The 26,316-nt window shown below is 46.8% G+C and overlaps 1 protein-coding gene across 5 annotated transcripts in view; it reads right to left on the bottom strand.

Moving 5' to 3' along the window:
- Positions 1-253: 253 nt before the first annotated feature.
- dnm1l (dynamin 1-like) overlaps positions 254-26,316 on the bottom strand; it is a 92,542-nt gene continuing 66,479 nt past the window's right edge. For all 5 annotated transcript variants that reach the window (XM_072484558.1, XM_072484556.1, XM_072484557.1 and 2 more), the window contains 4 exons: positions 17,397-17,579; positions 16,403-16,512; positions 7,510-7,669; positions 254-901 (listed from right to left, as the gene is read on the bottom strand). In XM_072484558.1, coding sequence (XP_072340659.1) covers positions 845-901; positions 7,510-7,669; positions 16,403-16,512; positions 17,397-17,579 — 510 coding nt within the window. In that variant the 3' untranslated portion in view covers positions 254-844. The remainder of the gene's footprint in view (positions 902-7,509; positions 7,670-16,402; positions 16,513-17,396; positions 17,580-26,316) is intronic.

The raw sequence follows: 26,316 nt of genomic DNA, 5'->3' as shown, positions 1-26,316 counted from the left end.
TGGTGGGGGGGTTTCAGTAATCACACCCAGCCCAATAGATACAACAAAAATGAGATAAGTCTTAATTTACGGCCACATGGTATGCTGTTGCTTACTTCATGATCCTCTCAAAATCAGCCAATCATGTAACTGGCTCCCTACATCTCAAGCTCAACAGGCAATTAGCCTGCTGTTCACTGCCTCCGCTTACAGTTTTCATTCATTCCTGAGCCTTCATTTCTGCTATAATTTGGCCCGCCTCATGAACAACATGGCAGAAAGATATTAGCATTTATTAAATCTGCAGGTTGGTAACTGATGCAGACCATGAAGAAATCTTCAAACATTGACATTTGGTCATTGGTCATGTGCTCTTGATAATATGGACACCTACAAATAAGATAAAAACTCTTTCATGCACCTAACGGGACCACCAAAGTGGTGATTTCAAGTGATTCAAAAATGGCCAAACTATTATTTCTTTTAAGCACTTATGGACTGTACAAGCTTAATTGCTTACCTAATGAGCAGACATTGCAGAGAGATCAAAAAGTTGGAATGGAGGCAAGATCAGTTGATTTTGTGATTCCGAAGATTTCTATTTTCCAATTTAATCTTACATTGTGTTTTCTACCACCACAGGACTATGAAGCAAATATTACACAAGTTCAATAGGAAATACTACATTAAGGGCTTGAGATTTGTGGCATTGGGTTTCTGTGGTTTCCTTCACAGCACCATAGCTGAAAGTTCATAAATACATTTTTTACACAGTAAGCAAATAAACAGTGCCTTTTTCAATTCAGCAGCATTCAAGTAATAGATGTATCCATCAAAGTAACTTTACGACATGTGGCCAACAGGTTCACCACAGATGTGTTTCCCGTATTTCTGCAATAACCTGGCTGGCTCGTTGTAAGGCCTGTTTGAGGAGAGGAAACATTTAGGGTCAGTTTCTGCACATATTTGGATTGACAATGTTTTTGTTTTCATTGTTCTGCCTCATCTAGTTAGATAAAAGAGTTTACCAACAAAATAAAATTTAAAAACTACTCTATTACCTATACCACCTGGAGAGAGAATCATCAGGAGTGGACCAGGGATGTGCACAAATTTAAAATAGAAAGTGTGACATGACAGGTAGGCCTCGGGTTGATTGACTGGTGAGTATTGCATCTTTGTATCCCTTTCCTCAGGGGTCTGGTCTAAATTACCTTTCAGTGGTAAAAGAGTAAATCTTGGATAAATAGCTTGAAGATTATCAAATGGATTGAAGACTATAGTTTGCCACCTGAGCAACTGAATTGTACTTGATGAACACAGGTAGTAGATTAGTAAATAAAACAGTAAGATGAGTATTTTGATTATTCCTGATAAATTAATCAATCTAATAAACAGAGGAATGGCGGGACAGCTCAGACACAGGAAGTGCACATGTGGAAACTCCAGGATGCTTCTCATATTTTGGACAATCACATCAGCAGCAAATGTTGACAGTTTCAATAGCTCATGCTCCTGGTCTCGGAGCTTCAGCAGCAGCTGGCATCACAGCAAAGAATCCATGGGCATGAGTGTTTTATGGATAGCACATTTTACATATGGTCACCTTGTAATTTAAAGATATACAGGCAGAGAAGGAATGGGTGACTGCAAGGCAGGTAGTTGTTAAAAAAAAAAATTCATGGTATAGGTGTTGCTGGCTAAACCAGCATTTATTGTCTATCCCCACTTGTCCTTGAGAAGGTTGTGGTGAGCCACCTTCTTGAACCTCTGCAGTCTGTGTTGCTGGAACATCCACGGTGCTGATAGGGAGTTCCAGGATTTGACACAGCGACAATGAAGGAACCGCAATATAGTTCCAAATCAGGATGGGGTACAACTTGGAGGGGGGCTAGCAGGTGGTGGTGTTCCCATGAATCTGCTTCCCTTGTCCTTCTAGATGATAGAGGTTATGGGTTTGGAAGGTGCTGTCGAAGGAGCCTGGATGAGTTGCTGGCAAACACTACTGCCAGTGTGTTGGTGGTGCAAGGAGTTAACGTTATTAATGTTGAAGGTGGTGGATGGGTTGCCAATCAAGCAGGCTTCTTTCTCCTGGATGGAACCAAGCTTATTGAGTGTTGTTGAAGCTACATCCATCTACGCAGGTTGAGGGCATTCTGTCCACTCCTGAATTGTGCCTTGCAGATGGTGGACAAGTTTGGGAAGTCAGGAATTGAGTTACTCTCTGCAGAATTCTCAGCCTGTAATCTGCTCTTGAAGCACCTAAATTTATATGGCTGTTCCACTTCAGTTTCTGGTCAAAGGTAACCCCAGGATGCTGATAGTGGGTGATTCAGTGATGCTAATGTCATTGAATGTCATGGGAAATGTCAGATTATCTCTTGTTGGGGATGCTCATTGCCTGGTATCTGTTTGGCATAAATGTGACATGCCACTCATTAGACCCAGCCTGAATGTTGTCCAGGTCTTGCTGAATTTAGGCATTTGGACACGGATTGCTTCAGTATCTGACAAGTCACAAATGGTGCTGAACAATGCGAAATAATCAGCGAACATCCCCACTTCTGACGTTATGATGGAGGGAAGGTCATCGATGAAGCAACTGAAAACGTCTGGGCCTAGGGCACTAGCCTGAGGAACTGTTGCTTCACAGCTCCAGAGTCCCAGGTTCGATTCCCGGCTTAGGTCACTGTCTGTGCAGAGTCTGCATGTTCTCCCCTTGTCTGCGTGGGTTTCTTACAGGTACTCCGGTTTCCCCCCACAGTCCAAAGATGTGGTTAGGTGGATTGGCTCTGCTAAATTGCCCTTAGTGTCCAATACGATTAGGTGGAGTTATTGGGTTACGGGGATAGGGTGGAGGTGTGGGCTTAAGTAGGGAGGCTCTTTCCAAGGACCGGTGCAGACCCGAGGGGCTGAATGGCCTCCTTCTGCACTGTAAATTTAATGCCTCAATTGGTTTAAAACATACAGTGCAGAAGGAGGCCATTCGGCTCATCGAGTCTGCACCGATCCACTTAAGCCCTCACTTCCACCATATCCCCCTAACCCAATAAACACTCCTAACCTTTTCTGAACACCAAGGACAATTTAGCGTGGCAAATGAGGTTGGGAGCTGATCTCCCCTGGCAGAACCAAGACTAAGCATCGGTGAGCAGGTTTTGCTAAATGCTACTTGATGGCACTTTCAGCACACTTTCCACCAGTTTGCTAATCATCGAGCCTGGACTGATGGGGAGGTAATTGATGGGGTTACATCTGTCCTGCTTTTTGTAGGCAGGCCATACCTGGGCAATTTTCCACATTGCCAGGTAGGCGTAAGTGCTGTGTATGTACTGGAACAGCTTGGTTAGGGGCATGGCTAATTCTGGAGCACAAGTCTTCAGTACTATTGCCAGATTGTTGTCAACGTCCATAGTCTTTGCAGTATCCAGTGCCTTCAGCTGCTTCTTGATATCATGTGGACTGAAGACTGGCATCTGTAATGCTTTGGACCTCAAGGGGAGGCCAAGATAATTATCCAACCGGCACTTCTAGCTGAAGATGGGTGCAAATGTTTCAGACCTGTCTTTTGCACTAACGTGCTGGGCTCCCACATCATTGAGGATGGCGATATTAGTAGATCCTCCTCCTACAGTTAATGCAGGAGCTCCTGTGCATCTCATTCTATCGATGAGTGACTTGGTTCACGGGGAGAAAGTGCAATCTCCACGCAGATAGTCACCCGAGGCCAGAATTGAACTTGGGTCCGTGACGATGAGGCAGCAGCGCTAACCACTGTGCTGCAAGAATTAGAGTAGATATAATGGGGGGCTTCATTTATCCTAAAATAGACAGAAGAGTATAAAATGAAGGGTTTGTAGTGTGTCAGGAGTTGTAGTATGTGTTCAGGAGAATGTTCTGTACCAGCATGTTTCCTTAGCAGGTAGGGACTTAAAACTTTTTTTTCAGCCCCGCATTAATGTGATACTATAATTGCCTACTTTTTTATGCCAAGGACAAACGTGTACCTGGTGTCCTCAGCTCCATAGGTAGCACTGAAATCTTGGACCATGCCCCGTTTTTCTTGGGACGTTTTGCTCGAGGTTTAATGCTTCCCGATAAGAGAAACATAATTTAACACTTTAAAAAAGAATAAAACATTTTTCTCTTAGTTTGATTGATATGGGGAGGGCAGTGAATGTTGTTTCCATGGACTTCAGTAAAGCCTTTGACAAGGTGCCTCATGGCAGAAGTCACACAGGATCAGAAGCGAGGTGGCAAGATGGATACAGAACTGGCTCGGTCACAGAAGTTAGAGGGTAGCAGTAAAAGGGTGTTTTTCTGAATGGAAGGTTGTGACCAGTGGTGTTCCACAGGGATCGATGCTGGGGCCTCTGTTATTTGTAGTATACATAAACAACTTGGAGGAAAATGTAGCTGATCTGATTAGTAAGTTCGCAGATGACACGAAGGTTAGTGAAGTGGCAGATAGTGTTGAGGAATGTCAGAGGAAACAGCAAGACATAGATAAGTTGGAGACTTGGGCAGAGAAATGGCAAATAAACTTTAATCCAGACAAATGAGATAATGCATTTTGGTAGGTCTAACATAGAGGGGAAATATATAGCAAATGGCAAAACTCTTAGGAATATAGAAAGTCAGAGAGATCTGGGTGTACAGATCCACAGATCTTTGAAAGTGGCAACACAAGTGGACAAGGTAGTCAAGAAAACATACAGAATGCTTGCCTTCATTTGAAGGGGCATCGAGAATAAAAACTGGCAAGTCACGCTACAGTTGTATAGAACCTTCGTACAGCCACACTTGGAATATTGCGCACAATTCTGGTCGCCACACTACCAGAAGGATGTGGAGGCTTTGGAGAGGGTGCAGAGGAAGTTTACCAGGATGCTGCCTGGTCTGGAGGGTGTTAGCTGTGCGGAGAGGCTGAATAGACTCAGACGTTTTCATTAGAATGGCGGAGATTGAGGGGCAACCTGATAAGAGGTCTACAAGATTATGAGGGGCATGGATAGAGTGGGTGGGAGGGCACTCTTTCCCAGGATGGAGGGGTCAGTTACCAGGGAACATAGGTTTAAGGTCTGTGGGGCAAAGTTTAGGGGAGATGTGCAAGGCAAGTTTTTTGCTCAGAGGGTGGTGAGTGCCCTGGAATGCGCTGCCAGGGGAGGTTGTGGAAGCAGATATATTAACGGCGTTCAAAAGGCATGTTGACAAATACATGGATAGGATGGGCATGGAAGGATATGGCACTAGGAAGTGCTGAGGGCTTTGGCAAAGGGTGGTATCATGACCAGTCCAGGCTTGGAGGGCCAAAGGGTCTGTTCCTCTACTGCATTGTTCTTTGATCGTTGTACCCCAACCCCAGGTATCTCTCCCTCTATTTTGTAGATGTATAAGGCTTATGTGAGGGGGTTGATTATTTTGTATGAAGCTAATGAAAGGGGCAAGATGCTGGAGAACCAGTTGAGGCTGGAGGGTTGCTCAGCGAAGGCAGAGCGATAAGACTCCCAACAAGAAGTTGTTAAAAGAGGCTGGTGCGGCAAGAGTGGCTTTGAACTCCTTATTGACTCAGTAGGCTGAGAAAAGCTAAAAGCATGTGAGGCAGAAGTTGTACAAATTTAGGAATAAACAAAGCATTTAGCCTGTTCACCAAAGAAAAAGGCCGACTCTAGGGCGGTGCCCTCTGTGCGACTTGTGGGAGGGAAACGGGTTATGAAGACAGAAGAGATAAATGGGGCTTTCGGATCCAGGAGTGTGCCTCCGATAGACAATATCTCTTCTGAATATCAAGTTGATACTTTTATTTCAGGTTCTGGCCAAAAGGCTAAAAGACATCCTTCCGACAGTTATATCGGAGGACCAGACTGAGTTTATTAAGGGGAGATTTTCGAGTAATAATAGAAGGCTTCTTAATGTGATACAAGCTTTTCATAAATGTTCCCGAGATGGGATGGTCATTTCCTTGGATGCAGAGAAAGCGTTTGACCAATTGAGTGGAATTATCTGGTTTATATGTTGAGAGGTTTTGGGTTGGGGGAGAATTACATCATGGACTTGTGGCAGCATTGCTCACGAATGGAATACGGTCATCAAACTTTGAGCTCCAGGGAAGGACTAGACAGGGTTGCCCTCTGCCCCCTTGTTGTTTGCATTGGCCATTGAGCCACTGGCAATTGATTAGCAAGGTTTTTTTTTCCATTACTTAATCAGAGTTACAAAGCAGAGCTCACAGTGCGGACAGGGGTGAATCCCTAATCCAACTCCTTGCCTGCTCCAAAATCCAATTCAAATTGAATCCAATTCATGGTCTCCACAAGAGAGACATACCAGATCCAGGCATTACACCTGATCCCACGCTCATCTTAGCCAAAAGGCCAAGAAGCGCTACGCTTGAACTGAGCCAAAAGGCCGAGAAGCGATGATTAGCAAGTTTTGTGATGTTTTGAACTTCAGCACATGTAGGGTCCTGCAGGAGGGAAGCACGGTAGCATAGTGGTTAGCATTCTGACTTCACAGCACCAGGGTTCCAGGTTTGATTTCCGCTTGGGTCACTGGCTGTGCAGAGTGTGCACGTTCTCCCCGTGTCTGCGTGGGTTTCCTCTGGGTGCTCCGGTTTCCTCCCACAGTCCAAAGACGTGCAGGTTAGGTGGAGTGGCCATGCTAAATTGTCCTTAGGTTTGATGGAGTTGCTGGGTTACTGAAAATGAAATGAAATGAAAAATGAAAATGAAATGAAATGAAAATGAAATAGGGTGGAGATGTGGGCTTAAGTAGGGTGCTCTTTCCAAGAGCTGATGCAGACTCGGATGGACCGAATGGCCTCCTTCTGCATTGTAAATTCTATGGTCATCATGCGGGGTTCTCCTTGGAGAAGAGGAGATTTGATAGACGTGTTCAAAAATCATGAGGGATCTGGGCTGAGGAAGGATCCAGAGCCAGGGGACACCAATTTAAGATGATTGAGAAAGAAACAATGGCAAATGAGGAAAAACATTTTAATACAGTGAGTGGTTAGGATATAGAATGGATTGCCTCAGAGTGTAGTGGTGGCAGATTAAATCAAGGCCTTCGAAGAGAATTAGAAAATTATCTGAAGAGAAAACATTGCAGGGCTACGGGGAAAATACGAGGGAGTGGGAATAGGTGAGTTGTTCTTGCAGGGAGCAGACATAGGCACAATGTGCCGTGCCAAATGGCCTCCTCCTGGCTTATAGCCCTTCTATCATTTGGTTAAGACAACGCATGAATAGTATGGTAGAGCAGTGCACTGAAGACTTGGTCAGTTTTTCCAGAAAGTAAAATGTTGGTTCATGGCAATGACTCCCTGGAGCGAGTCTCTGACTTCAGCCATTCCTATATGGAAATGCATATAGCTGGATAAAAAACACAACTTCCATAGAAGCCTACAGACTGCCTATTCTTGTTAAGAATAACAGTTCACAGATTAGGAAGACAATTCTATGAACTTTAGTCACAAAAGACTCCACTTTGCGATATTTATAAGAGTTTTTAAATTTCACAAAACAGTACCTTTAGCATGTCTGCAGCCTCCTTCCTGCGTTGGGCCATATCCTCGGATTCAGTAAGAAGGTCTTCCAGCAACATTGACTTGTAGAGTTGACCAACCAATTCACTTTGGAGATTGTCCTTCACATAATTGACGAGGAAATTCATCACAGCCTTTGGCACACTGAGAATAACACAAGAACTTAGCCAATGTACTTTCATTGATAGTGTCATCCTTGTTGATAAATTACACGGAAATATACATGGAGCTAGGTTGGGTGCTCTTTCAGAGGGTTGGTTCAGACTCGATGGGCCGAATGGCCTCCTTCTGCACTTTAGGGATTCTATGATAACTAAACAGACATTCAACTTCTACTAATTCAATTAAGAAATTATCAATTATCCAGTAAAATGAGAGATGATCACTGCTTTCGATATACATTTGGACATCACAAATTGATAGTGTTCAAAATTTCAAAAATAAAGCAACTTCCGAAATGTTATCAAAATGTTATTTCAGGGACTTCCGGTGGCGGCCAGGATGAAATAGGTCGCAAGTCCGATCGCTCCCGCCGGTGATGTGCTAACAGACCTTTTTCGACCTGATTTTTCGGGACTTTGCGACTTGAATCGGTGGAGGAAACAACAGGGAAGAGGTTTACCCCCCCGGGGTATGGACGCCTGGACCAGAAGCGACTTCGATCGAACCGGGAGCAGCGAGGACAGCAGACCGGGCGGCGAAGCATGGCGGACGGCACGGACCAGAGAGCTGAGGCTCACTGGCCAAGGGAGCAGCAGATGGAGTTTTTCAAGAACTGCTTAGCCGAATTGAAAAGAGACACGCTGGACCCGATGAGAGCGGTGATGAACCAAATGGTCGAGACACAGGAGAAGGCAATCAAGGAGGTTGAGTCGAAGCTTTCCAGTCAGGAAAACACGATAACGGTGCTGGAGCACGAGGTGGAGGAACTGAACGCTCGCCAAAAGAGGATGCAGGAGCAGCTTGAGGAGCTGGGAAACAGAGCCAGAAGGCAGAACCTAAGGATCGTTGACCTTCCTGAAGGCAGTGAGGGATTGGACGCGGGAGCATACGCGGCGAGTATGCTGGAGGCGTTGATGGGGCCGGGGGCCTTCCCTCGACCCCTGGAGCTGGATGGGGCGCTCAGAGCCCCCGCAAGGAAGCCCAAGGCAGGCGATCGACCGAGGGACTGGTGGTTCGCTTCCACCGGCTTTCAGACAAGAAACGTGTGCTACGGTGGGCCAAAGCGGAGCGGAGCAGCAGGTGGGAGAACTGTGAGGTGCGCATATACCAGGACCTGGGAGCGGAGCTGGCCAAGAGATGTGCAGAGTTCATCGAGGTAAAGGTGGCCCTCTTTAAAAAGGTGAGGTTTGGAATGCTGTATCCTGCGAAGCTTTGGGTAACGTTCGAAGAGCATCATTACTACTTTGAGTCGCCAGATCAGGTTTGGACTTTTATTAAAGAGAAGAAACTGGACTTGAACTGAAGGACACTTAGTTTCCAGTGTTGCACAGTGGCGGCGGTTTGTGAATCTAATTTGTCCTGATCAGGTTTGGACTAAGAGAAGAAACTGGAAAGACTTTAGGCTTCCAGAGATGTGATGCGGTGGCGGTTTGTTAATTTAATCTGTACTGTACTGCTCCATTCAAGAAGGTACTTAGTCTTGGCAGAGAATATGGACTGGAGGGACGGTTGTTTCGGGAGTTTGCATTTGGGGGGGGGGGGTGTGTGCAAGGGGGGCCCTTGCAGTCAGTATCTTTCGGTGGGAGAACCGGGCCTCTGTTCTGGGGGACTGGCTCTGGGCTGGTTAAGGGCTATGTAAATGCCCTTTACAGAGTAGCTGTTTACTCACTAAGGAATGCAATCAGGTTAATGGGTCTTTTCTTCGTGCCCAGAGTGGTCGGGTGGTAGTCAGACAGGCGCCAAGGGTAGGGGTCAGCGAGGCTAGCGTAAGTCGGGGGCACCAGGGCGCACAGGAGTAGCGGCTAGCTAGGGCCAAGCAGATGGCTGACCTGGGAGTTCAGGCTTTTGGACTGCTGTGAGGTAGGGGAGGGGAGACACAAGTGGGCCAGGGGTGGGAACCGTAGGGGGAAATGACTTGTCGACTTTCAGGGAGAAGTCTAGGATACCGGCAGCAGCGCCATCCAGGGGGGAGGGGGGGGCACTTTAGTTTAGGTGACCATATGTGGGCTGTGCAAACAGAGCTGACAGGGGAAGTGCCTTATTATGTTTGTTTTCACCATGTTAAGGGTCTTTGCTTATTGCCTTTTTTCTGTAAATGTTACAAATTTGTTTTAAATACATTTTTTTTTTTTAAAACAAAAAAAAATGTTATTTCCACACAACCACCCGAGTTTTGAGTTAGAGTCACCTTACAGAGAACGAGTAGTAAGAATGACTAGCTAAAAGCTGATTTCTCTTTAAACTGTTGTTCGTGTAATTAACCTTTCAGATTGCACATTTCTTTTGCTCATTTTGGATGGCGAGAGTCACCATTCAAAAATAAAGTTTCCTTCTTCACTTACATCAAGTGTCCCCAGGCCAATTTTAGCACAGTTACATGCAGAGTAACTCCAACTAATTTGATGTGACCTCCATAACCATCTGTCTGAGCTGCATTCTAGGCGACAATGTCCAACATTCCATCCAAGTTCAATAACTCAGCCTCATGTCAATAGTATTTAAGCCGACTTCTGGTGGCGGCCATGACCAGCTAGGTCGCATTCATGGCAGCTCCCGCCGAGATCGGTATTTCGGGCCGCTAAACGGGACGGCGGCGGCACTTGGTGGCTGAGACCGGTGTGGGAACGGACACTGGAGAGGTTCCCCCCCAGTGCTGCATGGAGAGAACCAGGAGTGGGGCCGGCAGGGGGGGGGGGGGGGGGGGGTTGGGTGGCCCGAAGGAGGCAACAAGTTTGGGGTCGGCATATAGAGGCGGGTGTGGCCGGGGTCAGCTGACTCACGGAAGCACAGTGGAGGGGAAATCAGAGCTAAGCGGATACTTGGCCGGGGGGGGGGGGGGGGGGCGCTGCTTTGCGGACTGAAGGGGAGCCTGGTAAGGGGAATGGGTGGATGGGTGGAGATTCGGGCTGGGGGGCCACCGAGGAGAGGGTTGGAAACGGGAGGCGGGGCACATGGCTGGCCGAAAAAGGGAGATGGTTAGTCGGCAGGATGGGAGGGTGGCCAACCCCCGATCAGGCTGATCACCTGGAACGTGACGGGCCTGAATGGGCCTGTCAAGAGGTCCCGCGTGTTCTCACATTTAAAGGGGTTGAAGGCGGAAGTGGCCATGTTGCAAGAGACTCACTTAAAGCACCAGACGAGGCTAAGGAAAGGGTGGGTGGGACAGGTGTTTCACTCGGGGTTAGACTCAAAGACCAGAGGGGTGGCAATTTTGGTTAGTAAACGAGTGGCATTTGAGGCGGGGAGCATCGTGGCGGACAAGGGGGGCAGGTACATAATGGTGAGTGGCAAGCTGCAGGGGGCCCGGGTGGTGCTAGTGAATGTGTATGCCCCGAACTGGGACAATGCGGACTTCATGAGGCGCGTGTTGGGTAGGATCCCGGACTTGGAGTCAAGTAACCTGATTATGGGAGGGGACTTTAATACGGTCTTGGATCCGATCTTGGGACTGTTCCAAGTCCAGGTCTTGAAAGAGGCCAGCGGCGGCCAGGGCCCTGTGGGAGTTCATGGGCCAGATGGGGGTGTGGACCCGTGGAGGTTTGCGCGGCCAAGGGCAAAGGAGTTCTCCTTTTTCTCCCACGTCCATAAAGTCTATTCGCGGATAGACCTCTTTGTGTTGAGCAGAGCGCTGATCCCGAGGGTGGAGGGGGTCGAATACTCGGCCATTGCGGTCTCGGACCATGCCCCGCACTGGGTGGACCTGCGACTGGGGGCGGAGCGGGGTCAGCGTCCTCTCTGGAGACTGGATGTGGGGCTGCTGGCGGATGAAGAGCTGTGTGGGCAGCTAAGAAGGAGCATTGAGAACTATGTGGGAGCGAATGACACAGGGGAGGTAACGGTGGCAGTGGTGTGGGAGGCTTTGAAGGCGGTCGTTAGGGGAGAGTTCATCTCCATCAGGTCCCACAGAGAGAAGGAGAGGGCGGAGAGGGAGAGGCTGGTGGGAGAGATACTCAGGGTAGACAGGAGATACGCGGAGGCCCCAGAGGGGGAGCTGCTGAACGAACGCCGGAAACTGCAGGCAGAGTTTGACTTGCGTGGAGAGATTGGGGGTCCCAATTGAGTTGGAGGAGGTAGTCAGGGGGCTGGCAAGCATGCAGTCGCGCAAGGCCCTGGGTCCGGACGGCTTCCCTGTAGAATTTTATAAGTAGTTCTCGGAGCTACTGAGCCCGCTCTGTTAAGAACCTTCAATGAGGCAAAGGAGAGAGGGACCCTTCCTCCGACGATTTCGCTTATCTTGAAGAAGAAGGATCCGCTTCAGTGTGGGTCCTACAGGCCGATATCGCTCCTGAATGTAGACGCCAAACTGTTGGCAAAAATTCTGGCCACCAGAATAGAGGACTGTGTCCCGGGAGTGATTGGGGAGGGCCAGACGGGTTTCGTTAAGGGCAGGCAGCTGAACACGAATGTGAGGAGGCTCCTGAATATTATCATGATGCCCTCGGAGGGGAGGGGGGGAGGGGGGAGGAGGTGGTGGCTGCAATGGACGCGGAGAAGGTTTGGATTCGGTGAGGGATTCATAGGCTGGGTCAAGTTGCTGTATCAGGCCCCTGTAGCGAGTGTGTCCACAAACCGGCTACGGTCGGAGTATTTCAGGCTGCACCAGGGGACGAGGCAGGGGTGTCCCCAGTCCCCGTTGCTGTTTGCCCTAGCGATTGAGCCGTTGGCCATTGCGCTCAGGACTTCAAGGGATTGGAGGGAGCTGGTGCGCAGGGGGGAGGAACACCAGGTCTTCCTCTACGCGGATGACCTCTTGTTGTACATTTTGGACCCGCTAGAGTGGATGGGGGAGGTCGTGCGGATCCTGAGGGGTATAAATTGAACGTGGGGAAGAGCGAGCTGTTCGTGGCCCACGCTAGGGGACAGGAGGAGAGACTGAGGGAGCTCCCGCTCAAGATAGTGGAGAGGAGCTTTCGGTGCTTGGGGATACAAGTGGCCAGGAACTGGGATGCCTTGCACAGGCTGAACTTAACCTGGCTCGTGGAGCAGATGGAGGGAGAGTTTAATAGGTGGGACGGGTGCAGACTGTGAAGGTTCCTCTTCGTCTTTCAGTGCCTCCCCATTTTCATCCCCAAGTCCTTTTTTAAGCGGGTGAATAGGATTGTTACGGGATTTGTGTGGGCGAATAAAACCCCGCGAGTTAAAAGGGCATTCTTGGAGCGTAGTTTGGGGGGGGGGGGGGGGGCGCACTGGCTCTGCCGAACTTCTGCAGCTATTATTGGGCGGCCAATGTGGCCATGATTAGGAAGTGGATGATGGAGCGGCATGGGGGCGGCGTCATGCAAAGGCGCCAGCCTAGGGGCACTTGTCATGGCTCCACTGCCGTTCTCACCGGCGCGATACGCCACAAGTCCGGTGGTGACAGCGGCACTGAGGGTTTGGGGGCAGTGGAGGAGACACAGGCAGGAGGCGGGGGCCGCTGTGTGGACCCCGATACGGAATATCCATAGATTTGCTCCGGGTAGGATGGATAGGGGGTTCCAAGGCTGGTATAGGGTAGGTATTAGGAGGATGGGGGACCTGTTTATAGGCGGGACTTTCCCCAGCACGCGGGCGCTGGAGGAGAGGTTTGGCCTGCCCCAGGGGAATGCGTTCAGGTACCTCCAGGTTCGGGACTTTCTTAGAAAACAGGTGGGGACATTTCCGTTGCTGCCCCCGCGTAGGATCCAGGACAACAGGGTGGTGTCTGGCATCTGGGTAGGGATGGGGAAGGTGTCGGACATATATCAGGAGCTGCAGGAGGTGGAGGAAGCCTCAGTGGAGGAGTTGAAGGGCAAGTGGGAGGAGGAGCTGGGAGAGGAGCTGGATGAGGACCTGTGGGCCAACGCCCTGGGCAGGGTGAACTCCTCCTCATCATATGCCAGGCTCAGCTTAATTCAGTTTAAGGTGATGCATCGGGCGAATATAACGGCGGCAAGAATGAGTACGTTTTTTGGGGTGGAGGACAGGCGCCTGAGATGTGCAGGGAGTCCGAGGAACCATGCCCATATGTTTTGGGCATGCCCGGCGCTTAAAGAATTCTGGCAGGGGTTTGCGAGGGTGATGTCTAGGATTTTGGACACTCGGGTGAAGGCGAGTCCAACAGTAGCGATATTTGGGATGTCGGAGGATCCGGGAGTGCAGGAAGCGAAAGAGGCCGAGGTACTGGCCTTTGCCTCCCTGGTAGCCCAGAGTCGGATCTTGTTAATGTGGAGGGACTCGAAACCCCCAAGTGTGGAGACTTGGGTTAGCGATATGGCGGGGTTCCTCGGCCTGGAGCAAATAAAGTTTGCCTTGAGAGGGTCCTTGATGGGGTTCTCCCGGCGGTGGCAACCTTTCCTCGACTTTCTGGGGGAGCTACCCACCTTGTTCTGTTTAATAATTCTTGTTTATTTTTATTTTTATTATTATTTGTACTTCTATCTTTGTTATGTAAAAACGTTGGTTGGAAAAGCTTTGATAAAACATTTATTTTTTTAAAATAGTATTTAAGTCTCCAATAATGCTATGTTTTAACAAATATTAGGAGATTGGTTTCAATCTGTTTCAACACACTGGCCACAGCGATAACAATGTTAATGAATGGAAATACTCAAAAGGGATTACATCAACATTACATCTTAATAATCAAAGCTGAATCTATACAGTGCCATCTAAAGCAGATGTGAAAGTAAATTAATTTATAAAATAAAGTGGTCTACACCAAAGACTAATAAGGGAAAATTAATTCAGTGATATTATATTCATACAATTATGTCATAAAATAATCTAATACTATATGCAAAGTGTGGGACATTTGAAGGTGGATTTAATATTTTTTTTTAAAGTCTCAGTTGGTTATAACAATGAAAAGCTAAGCTGCATAGATCAGGATGACCCAGTGTTCACAGCATGGTCCTTGTTGAGTCACCCATTTTTTTTTTTTGATCAGAAGGGCATTATGATTTGCAAGATCACTATCCAGAAAACCGTGCTGAAGGTTCACAGTACTGGATGCTACGTCATGGTGCCCTCTCCAATATACCAGCCTGGCTAAACCAGTCTAAATTCACTCATGAAAAATGTCCAACTAACAGGAACCGGAGGGCGATTATCAACTGTTGATCTATATCCAAAGAAAGAAATCAAAATCTTCAGCAAAGAATATTTATATTATGTCAGCTGTTGCTGCAAATATAAAAGATTGGAAGAAATATATAGGCACAAAGAGTCAAATAAAAATGTTTCATTAAATTAAAGAGATGTTACAGAGAATCTCTGTGCTGTATATTATGAATTATAGACAAGAGCACTTATTTATTAGAAACACAGACTTCCGGGGCAGTGATGTGGTGAGCGGACGCACATCAGATGGCTCTCCTCCCAACTAGAACCAAAAGAGTTAATGTTTGGAGATTTCTGGCTCAAAAGGCCACCCATAAACTTTCCCAAACCTATCCAGGACAAAGACCAACAGTGGTAAAGAGGATGCCGGCCAACGGTAGCTCGACGAGAAGATGCCGGCAAGAAGGCAGGAGCAACGGAAAGGGGCACAAGCACCGAGCGGACGGTCCGCTGGACCCACGAGGCGAGGAGGAAGCCCCGACTACCCAAAAGTGGGGAAGACTGGCGACCCGAGCGGCGGAACCAACGCGGGTGACGGCCTCCCCCTCCCCACCAGGGGACGAGCTTTTTAAAGAAGGAACTGACCGCTATGAGGGCGGCGATAATAATGGAATTCCAGGTGGTGGTGAAGGAGGTGGTAATGGAGGCGATGGCCTCCCTCCTGCGCACAATAGATGGCCTGGGGAAGAAGGTGGAGGCGAAGGAAAGCACGATCCTAGACCTTGAGAAGGCGTTGTCAGGTCAGAGTGACAGGATCGTGGCTTTGGAGGCAGAGGTGAAGAGGTTTGTGGCAGCCCAGAGGAACTTGAAGGGGAAAGTCGAGGACCAAGAAAACAGGTCTCTGCGACAAAATATCTGGATTGTGGGTTTGCCGGAGAGCATCGAGGGCAGGGACCCAATAGACTACATTCCCCAAATGCTGGGCCTACTTAGTAGGGAGGGATGGCTTCCCGAATTCCCCAGAACTCGACAGGGGACACAGGTCGCTCTGGCCGAAACCCAAAGCAGGGGAGCAGCCGAGAGCGATCATCGCTAAACTGCACCGGTACCAGAACCGGGAAAAGATTCCGAGGTGGGCCCGGCAGTCAAAGTCGTGCTCATGGGAAGGGCACAGAATCCGGGTCTACCAAAACACTGGGGCAGACCTCGAAAAATAAGGGCCGAATTTAATAGAGTGAATTTGGCGGTCTATAAAAATGGGGTGAGGTTCGGCATGCTATTCCCGGCCAGACTCTGGGTCACATACCAGGGGAAGGAACATTACTTTGGCACCCCAGCGGAGGCCAACGAGTTTGTCAGAGCGAATTACCTGAAGAGGGACCAACCTTGGCAGCGGTAAGGACACACTGAAAAGGGACCGCAGTGGGAAAGAAGAGCGGAGACCAGAGGCAACTGTGTGGACTTTGTGTTTGCGCGGGACTGTACTGCCACGTTTCCAGTTAAGAGTTGGAAAACAGAGAGATGGGAGCGGTGACAGGGAAAGCAGGTGAGGGGACGATGAAGGGAATGGAGGCAGGCAGAAAAAATGGAAACAAGGCTGAACCAGCCCTGAAAGGGGAGCCACCGTACCAGCAGGGAGGGCTAGCACAGCAAGACAGGTAGTAATATATTTTTTAAAATTTATTACAAACATACCTGTCCTGGATGTTTTTTCTCACAATCAGAAAATAGGACTTAATGAGTCGTTCGATGACTTCACAATCTCGCTGCTCCCGCGCGGAGAGTTTACGTGAGACAGGAACACGCTGTGAAGATAACATCCATTATAATTACTGTGTGCTTTAAAAAGCATAATGCACATTAAAGAAGATGAAACTATTTGCTTCCATTGTTTTCTGTATGTCACTGCAGAATTCTGGAGCAAATTTGTTTTTTTTTTAATCTACTAACCGCAGGCACAAGGAAACAAGACAGTGAAAATTGAGGTATTTTGGTTTTGTTTCGCAATAAAATACTAGAATAATGATTCTACCACTTGTGGTCTTTCCTGTGTCTGTTCCCCATCAATTTCCACAGGTAACCTTTTTAAGCCTCTTATCAATGTTGTTTTGAAATAAATATACTTCTGCCAAAACCAATCTTCAGAATCCACTACTCCTTTTGAAAGATAATAGCTTATTCAGAATCTGGTCAAGGAGAGGTTATGAATGAAGGCAGACAAGACTGAAAGGATTTAACAGAGAAATGTTGGTGCTGTAGATATTAATGGGCGTGGTGAGCCTATCAGAAAGAGGTCTTGTGGCGTCCTGGACTCTGAGCCAGAATCCCACTCCAGGAGTTGATTGCCACAACAAGGCCAAGCAGTTTGGTTATCTACCTGTAAATTCTGCCAACACGCCTATGGCATGTGTTAAGACCAGGAGAGCCTCCTGGTCAACCATGTCTGATGCAGAGTAGCATCGTTCAAGATACAGTTTTGAGCTTCAGGCTAACTATCTGATCCAGACAGAAAACAAGCTACTGAAAACAGATATAAGCATGTGCTTTGTCTGCTTCATGCATCTCCAGATGCAGGAAGAATTCAAAGTCCAAGGATTACACAGAGTGCCAAATTGCCACATCTTCACATATTCGAACTATCCTGTTATCCAAGAAAGAGAGAATGACCAGAATCAGAATTATAACCTACCACATCCAGGAAATTTACCGCAGGTCCTCTATGAGGGCTGCCAGGAGCCACGGGCAGCCTAGGTTTTTCTTCAGATGGTCCTTCGTCTGGCTTTGATACAGATGCTTTTAACATTCCTCTCCAATTTCCAGCAGTTGCTCCATCTGGATTCCCATTCGGTACCTGACCTTCTTTACCTGAAACCTGGTAATAGGAGAGATAACAGCAGCAACGATAAAGCTATTACTCAATGTACTCTGGCTCTTTAACTTCAATCCTTTAAACAACTGTTGAGTACTTCTGAAAATTTTCCAGCAGTACTCACTGTACAATTGCACATACACACACCTACAGTGAGGGATGAAACACCCAAACCAAACGCAGCAGAGATGTTTGAGAAATAAATATCAGTTCCTCCAACACCAACATAACTTGTCCTCTGTCAAATATCAGTGTTGTTTGCCATGCATCATGCACCTAGACCGGGTAACCAAATCAAATCTCATGGTCAGCTTTTAAACTGGTATGTACTACATTTTATACTAAACTCTGTTTTAAAATGCATTCTCCAATGGATTTTACAATGCGGTGACTTTGCTCATCATTTCTGCAGATGATTTTGCAATGAATTGCAAAAGGAGCTCATCACATATCAGTGTAACACCCAACAGCAACACCACAGCCTCCTTCTTTCAATCGTCCTGTTTAGGCTTTTCTTTAAAAATGTTGCCTTTTATATGAAATTTAAGTAGTAACACTATTTCTATGAATGGCAGTAAATTTGACAAGACATCATATTCTCCGACATAGTGAAAAAAAATGTTGGAAGTATATTTTCGCGGAATATTCCATTATTCTGTAAAGTGTGTATGTGCACCTGTAGATGTGTAAATTATTAATTAAGCTTGGAAAAGGTTAATAGAGACCATTTGGCTGGAAGAGCTGAGGGAAAAGGAGTAAAGGTGCTAGGTGCATGCACTTAAAATGAGGCTTTCCTGGTCAAGTGGTATATAAGTAAATAGGCTAGGGATAGAAATCTACATTAGAACATATATAGGGATCTGTTCTTTACAGCTGTTCAATTTCAAAGAGAAGTAAAAGGCGTTTACAACTTGCAACGGTCTCATAGGTTAATAAAGTTTTATTTGACCCAAAAGTGGAGGCCATAGGAAAACATGAAAGATTTTTTTTATATTTTGGAAAGGTTGAGTTAAAAGAAATGCTGAGTATAATGGAATCATCGATGATGGGGAAAAGGGATATTTAAGAAGAGATGTTGAAAGAATTTGTTGTTGGCTGTGAGGGGAAGACCTGGTGGAAACAATTCTGGGCTGGGAGAAGATATACAATTTGAATCAGCCATCCAGCCAAACCATAAAAATATACAAAATAGGAGCAGGAATAGATCATTCGGTCCTTCAAGTCTTCTCCGCCATTCATTATGATCAAGGCTGATCATCCAACTCAATAGCCTGTTCCTGCCTTGCACCACACGTCCTTTGATACCTTTCAGCCCAAGAGCTACATTTAACTCCTTCTTAAAAACATACAATGGTTTAGCCTCAACTGCTTTATGTGATAGCGAATTCCACAGGCTTACCACTCTCTGGGTGAAGAGATTTCTTCTCATCTCAGTCCTAAATAGTTTACCATTCTTAGTCTGTGACCCCTGGTTCTGGGTTCCCTTGCCATCAAGAACATCCTTCCTGCATCCAGCTCGTCTAGTTCTGTTAGAATGTTATGCGTTTCTTTGAGACTCCCCCCTCATTTTTCCAAACTCCAGCGAATATAATGCTAACCGACTCAATCTCTCCTCATATGTCAGTCCTGCCATCCAAGGAAAAATTCTGGTAAACCTTTGCTGCATTCCCTCCATAGCAAGAACTACCTTCCTCAGACAAGGAGACAAAACTGCACACAATGTTCCAGGTATTGCCTCACCAAGGCCCTGCATAATCGCAGCAAGACATCACTAGTCCTGTACTCTAATCCTCTCACTATGAAGGTAAACATACCATATGCCTTCTGTATTGCCTGCTGTACCTGCATGCTTACCTTCAGTGACTGGTGTACAAGACAGGGGCAGGTCTCGATGCGCATTCCCCATGCTCAATTTATGGCCATTCAAATAATCTGCCTTCCTGTTTTTGCTACCAAAGTGGATAACCTCAGATTTATCCACATTATACTGCATCTGCTGTACATTTGCCCACTCACCCAGTTTGTCCAAATCACACTCAATCATCTCTGAACCCTCCTCACAGCTAACCTTCTCACCCAGCTGTCATCTGCAAATTTGGAGATATTACATTTATTTCCTTTATCTAAATCATTAATATATATTGTGGATTGCTGGGGTCACAGCACCAATCCCAGAAGTCTTGAGCTGCAATAAGATTTTGATTTATTGTGTACCGAGTTTCAGTGAAAAGTATTGTTCTGCGTACAGTACAAGCAGATCACTCCATACATGAAAAACATAGGACATATGATAGATACACAATGCAAATACATAGACATCGGATGAGGCATACGGAATATAGTGCTCCAACTGTAGAGAAGATGCATAGAAAGATCAGTTCAGTCCTTAGGAGGGCCATTCAGGAGTCTGGTAACAGTGGGGAAGAAAGCGGTTTTTGATTCTGTTGGTGCATGTTCTCAAACCTTTGTATCTTCTGCCCGATGGAAGAGGGAATAACCCAGGTGGGAGGGGTCATTGATTATGCTGCTTGCTTTCCCAAGGCAGTGGGAGGTGTAGACAGAGTCAATGGATGGGAGGTGTTTTCACATGATGGACTGGGCTGTGTTCGCAACTCTCTGCAGTTTCTTATGGTCTTACTGCCGAGATGTTGCTGTGATGCAGCCAGATAGGATGCTTTCTATGGTGCATCTATGAAAGTCGTTGAGTGATTGCTGACGTGAATTTCTTGAGGAAGTATGGGCGCTATTTTGCATTCCTGGTTGTAGCGTTGATGTGGGTGGACCAGGACAGATTGTTGGTGATGTTTACACCTAGTAATTTGAATCTGTCAACCATCTTCACCACGGCACCATTGATGCAGACAGGGGCATGTATGACATTTCACTGATGACCACCAACTTAGTTTTGCTCACATTGAGGGAGAGATTGTCGTCATTGCACCAAGCCATTCTCCCTCCTGTACTCTTGACTCATCGCTGTTTGAGATCCAACCCACTACAGTTATGTCATCAGCAAACTTGTGGATGGAGTTGGAGCCGAATTTTGCCACACAGTCGTGTGTGTATAAGGAGTAAAGTAGGGGGCTAAGTACACAGCCTTACAGGGCCGGGTCCGGTATTGAGAACTATCGTTGTTGATTACCCCTACTGATTGTGGTCTGTGGGTCAGGAAGTGGAGGATCCAGTTGCAGAGGGAGGAGCTGAGTCCTAGGTTTTGAAGTTTGGATATATGCTTGCTGGGATTATGGTGTAGAAGGCGGCGCTGTAGTCGATGAACTGGAGTCTGCCGTCGGAGTCCTTGTGCCGAGATGCTCCTGGGATGGAGCGTAGGGCCAGGGAGATGGTTGTGAACCCGTTGTGGCGGTAGGCAAATTGCAGTGTATCAAGACAATCTGGAAGGATGGAGTTGATGTGTCTCATGACTAACCTCTCAAAACACTTCATAAATATAGATGTCAGGGCCACTGATCGGTAGTTGTTGAGTCACATTGCCTGGTTCTTCTTTGGCAGCGGTATGATAGTGCTTTTCTTGAAGCAGGTGGGAATCTCCGAACGAAGTAGGGAGAGGTTGAAGATGTCTGCGAACACACCCACCAGTTGGTTGGCGTAGAATCTGAGCGTACAACTGGCGACTCCGTCAGGACTCGTTCCTTTCGTGGGTTCACTTTCGAGAAGGCCGATCTAACTTCTGAGGCTGTGACGGTAGGGATAGGTGTGTCCGAGGCTGTTGGGCAGTTGACAACGGTTTGTTGGCTCCCTGCTCTAAATGAGCAGTAATGCACTGAAATCATTAGGGAGGAGTGCTCTGGTGCCAGAGGTTTTACTGTGGCTTTGCTTTGTAGCCTGTTGTATTGTTTAAGCCTTATCACAACCAACGAGAGTTTGTGTCGTTGGTCTGGGACTCTAGCTTAGTCTGGTATTGCCTCTTGGTGTCCCTGATGGCTTTGCGGAGGTCGTACCTAGATTTCTTGTAAAGGTCAGGGTCACCTGTCTTGAACGCCTCAGACTTGGACTTCAGTAGGGAATGGATCTCCCGGTTAAACCGTGATTTCCGGTTGGGGAATGCACATTCTACCTTCTTTGACACGCAGTCCTCGACACACTCACTGATGAAGTCTGTGACGATAGTGGCATAATCGTCTAGGCTGGCCACTGAATTCTTGAATATGGACCAGTCCACTGACTCCAAGCAATCGCGTTGGAGCTCTTCCATTACCTCGGAGCAGCATAGCACGATCTTCTTAACCAGATCCTCCCGCTTAGTTTTGTGTGTCTGAAGGTTTCTTGGGAATTCCACAGCAGAGTGGTAAAAATTAAGATGTTGTGTGGTATACATTATTAACACAGCTCTGCCGTAGGATTTTTATAGTTACCAAACATTTATAAGGGAGTATTGCCTGGGAGGTATTTACATGGCATGGGATTAAGAATTTTAGGGAAATGCTTTGTAAGACTAATTTTAACTGTGTAACTGTAATCCTGTGTGCTTAAGTTTTATAGTCACGTTAATAAACCTTTTACTTTTAATTTTAAAATCCCAAAAGAGTTTCAGGACGTCTTTCTGCTGAGGTCAGTACATTTCCTTCTTGTTTTCAGAATACAAAAATAAAACAGTATATAGCCCATATGCCAAGTTTCCCACTGTATTTTGATTTGTTCAGCAATTAATATCTGCGTGGCCATAACAACATTGTTATGACACCCATTTCCTTCTGCCGCATCTCCATTTATGTTCCTTTCTGCTGCATCAATAATTGTTTCATTTGTAACTGGATTTTAGCTAATTTTACTGACGGTTACCATGACCCAAGCTGTGTTTCTGGCATCTCTTTCACATTTAAATGTTGAGCAATCGTTCCAGTTATCTCTACCTTCCTAGCTTTAGCTGGTGCCTTTATTTCTAATTCACCTACCATTTCGACTAGCTTTTCGAAGGCCTTTTAAGTAAATTAAAGACAAGTTGTCCATCTGAAGAAAAAACTCTTAGCAGCTTCCAGAGCTATATTACTACAAACCTGGTGTCGCTTTTTAATTCATACTGTAACCCAAACTTTGCAGTCTACCGTTCCAAATATCACGGACCTTAGCACCCAAATTACGTTACGACTTTCTGGGCTACCGCAGGGTCAATTCCAGCCCCCCTTGGCCCAAAGTTGCAGCAAAATTGAATTAACAAATAATTCTTAGAAAAATAAGCTCTTGGCTGCCCAATAATTGCAGCCATCGGGTTTGTAAAATTAAATACAATTACTTTTTATTTATAACAAGAACCATAATGAAATATGCAGTAAATACAACTGGTTAACAATTATCCAATTCCTAATCCCCACTTTAACTTGGCCCCATCCTACACACACACACACACACACACACAAAGTGGAGAAGAGAGGTGTAAAAATAATAATGAAAAGAATAAAAGCCTTTGTTTCAGATGTGTTTCTAGCCACTGCCCTTCAAACCAGGCTTTTAGGCTGACATTTCTGCTTTCCACTCTGTAATAGTTTTTACTGTAGATTCATTCAGGTCTCTGCAGTTTCAGAATTACAGTAGCTTACAGCATTTCTGGAGAAAACACGAGGGAGAAAGAGCAGGTCCTTTTCTCGGTGTGTCCCAGTCTCAACTCTGCTTTCCTTAGATCTCTGGAAATTACCCCACTCGGGCAGGATCCAATCACCACCTGTTGCCAGGCAGAACTGACCCTTACAAAATGAATTTGAGATAATAGCTAATGAATGTATTAGGAACAGGGACGGTCTTGTGAATCTAAATCTTAACGTTTTTAAAATCATCCATATTATAAGACCTTGCAATAGGTTTGCACAAACCAATTTTGCTTGAGCTGCTGCTGCCTAAATCAAGCCATATGCTGAAGTTTCTTTTCATCATACAAAAAAACACATAGAGGTGAAGGTGGCCATTCATCCCATTATCTACCCGTTCATCAAAGTCAAATATTTCTTAAATGATTTGTCTTGCTATCCTATCTGTTACCAAAGCTGATTATACAGTATGTGAACAATAATTTCCTTTACATCAGTATTCTAAGTGATTGCATTTATACTCCCTTCAACTTCCACAGTTTAACCTGGAATAGTATTCAGGGTTTACTTTTTTTCTATACTGTTTGTTAAATTATACAAATGTACACGGTAATTGACCCCTGTGCCGATTGGAAGATGTTGGATTATAAATGTAGTGGGCAATTTAAGGGTTAAAAGCCTGGGGTTAGAATGGGTTTATTAAAAAATAAATTTTGTTCTGCAGGGCTTGGGTGTTTTAGCAGCCAGCAGATGGAATTGATGAAAGAATGTGTTTTTCAGTCTGGGCTAATGCATAGTGGTTTGCCTGGGGAAGTCCTTGGGGAGTTAATGCACTTTGCAGCCTGCAGAGATAAGGGGCACAATTGAACAGCCACGCTGCACCCGAAAAGCTGCGCGCCGCGGCGCAGCGTGGCCAGTAGAAGCCAGGAGACCACACTCATGGGATCTGCCCGGCTCGCAATGGCTCACGAGATCCAATGTGATTTTGCATGACGTTGTGATGTAAATCCTGCACATTGTAGACGGGGTTACTTTTAGGCAAATCTGCATATCAAAGCGAGACAGCTAGTTTCACTTTAATGTGCAGATTCTCAAGGTACCCGAGGCATTAAGATCTATCGCCTTAGGAGACCTCGGTCGAACGCCTTTCGGTACTGGCCTCCACAAACAGGAACAGCACTCGTGGGGTCTCCCAGAGGATCGGAGACCCCCCAAGTGCATGCCCTCTGGGCAGGGTGGCACCCTGGCACTGCTGGTGGCACCCAGGCACCACACGGTAGGCTTGACACCCTGGCACTGCCAAGGTGCCCAGGTGGCACTGCCAGTTAGCAGGGATACTGCCACGGTGCCATGCTGACATTTTCTGTGTGGTAGCAATCGAGTCAGGGTGCCCTGAGCAAGTGTTGAGGGGGTGGTGGGAGTTGGGGATCACATAATGCGTTGGGTCTTAAGGGGTGGTAGGAGTTGGCCATCGCTTTGGGCGCTCCAGAGATCCGGGGGTTCGCAAGCTTTCATGGGTGACACGCCCTTGCCGCCAGCGGGATTCTCCGTTCTCGCCACCTGCCAATAGGATTGCCCATTGTGGCCACCCCACACCACCAGGAAACCCACAGGCATCGGTGCGCTGCTGATGCAACTGAGAATCCTGCCGGCGGAGAATCCAGCCCCGGATCTCTCCCTACCCTGAGCAGTTCCAGTGAGCGGAGCCCCTAAGTGCACAAAACGGGGCTATGTGCGGCCTCGGCCGAGCGTTTCCTGCTGAGGTCCCCATCCAACGCGAATGCTGTTTTATTGCATTGTGTCTCTCGGTGCTACAAGCTGGCGAAACGTGCTCTCTATGGGACTTTATTCCCATTAATGCAAGTAGTATTAAGGGTAAGGCAGATTAATTTAGCGCTTGGATTAGTACTTGGAACTATGATGTTGTTGCCGTTGCAGAGACCTGGTTGAGGGAAGGACAGGATTGGCAGCTGAACATTCCAGGATTTAGATGTTTCAGGCGGGATAGAGGGGGGTGTAAAAGGGGTGGCGGAGTTGCGCTACTGGTTAGGGAGAATATCACAGCTGTACTACGGGAGGATACCTCAGATGGCAGCGAGGCTATATGGGTAGAGATCAGGAATAAGAGGGGTGCAGTCACAATGTTGGGTGTTTACTACAGGCCTCCCAACAGCCAGCAGGCGATAGAGGAGCAGATAGGTAGACAGATTTTGGAAACGAGTAAAAACAACAGGGTTGTTGTGATGGGAGACTTCAACTTCCCCAATATTGACTGGGATTCACTTTGTGCTAGGGGCTTAGACGGGGCAGAATTTGTAAGGAGCATCCAGGAGGGCTTCCTAAAACAATATGTAGATAGTCCAACTAGGGAAGGAGCTGTACTGGACCTGGTATTGGGGAATGAGCCCGGCCAGGTGGTAGAAGTTTCAGTAGGGGAGCATTTCGGGAACAGTGACCACAATTCAGTAAGTTTTAAAGTGCTGGTGGACAAGGATAAGAGTGGTCCTAGGGTGAATGTGCTAAATTGGGGGAAGGCTAATTATAACAATATTAGGCAGGAACTGAAGAACCTAGATTGGGGGTGGATGTTTGAGGGTAAATCAACATCTGACATGTGGGAGGCTTTCAAATGTCAGTTGAAAGGAATTCAGGACCGACATGTTCCTGTGCGGAAGAAGGATAAATACGGCACATTTCGGGAACCTTGGATAACGAGAGATATTGTAGGCATTTGTCAGGGTTAGAAGGCTGGGAGCAGACGAAACCCATGTGGAATATTAGGAAAGTAGGAAGGAACTTAAGCAAGGAGTCAGGAGGGCTAGAAGAGGTCACAAAAAGTCATTGGCAATAGCGTTACGGAAAATCCCAAGGCTTTCTACACGTACATAAAAAGCAAGAGGGTAGGTCATGTCTCACTAACTTGGTAAGAGTTTTTCGAAGAGGTCACAAAGATGATTGATGCAGGTAGGGCAGTGAATGTTGTCTATATGGACTTCAGTAAGGCCTTTGACAAGGTCCCTCATGGTAGACTAGAACAAAAGGTGAAGTCACATGGGATCAGGGGTGAGCTGGCAAGATGGATACAGAACTGGCTAGGTCATAGAAGGCAGAGAGTATCAATGGAAGGGTGCTTTTCTAATTGGAGGGCTGTGACTAGTGGTGTTCTGCAGGGATCAGTGCTGGGACCTTTGCTGTTCGTA

Source organism: Scyliorhinus torazame, chromosome 19, assembly GCF_047496885.1.
Source record: "Scyliorhinus torazame isolate Kashiwa2021f chromosome 19, sScyTor2.1, whole genome shotgun sequence".
Classification (NCBI taxonomy): Eukaryota; Metazoa; Chordata; class Chondrichthyes; order Carcharhiniformes; family Scyliorhinidae; genus Scyliorhinus; species Scyliorhinus torazame.
This window is presented reverse-complemented; position numbering and strand designations above follow the sequence as displayed.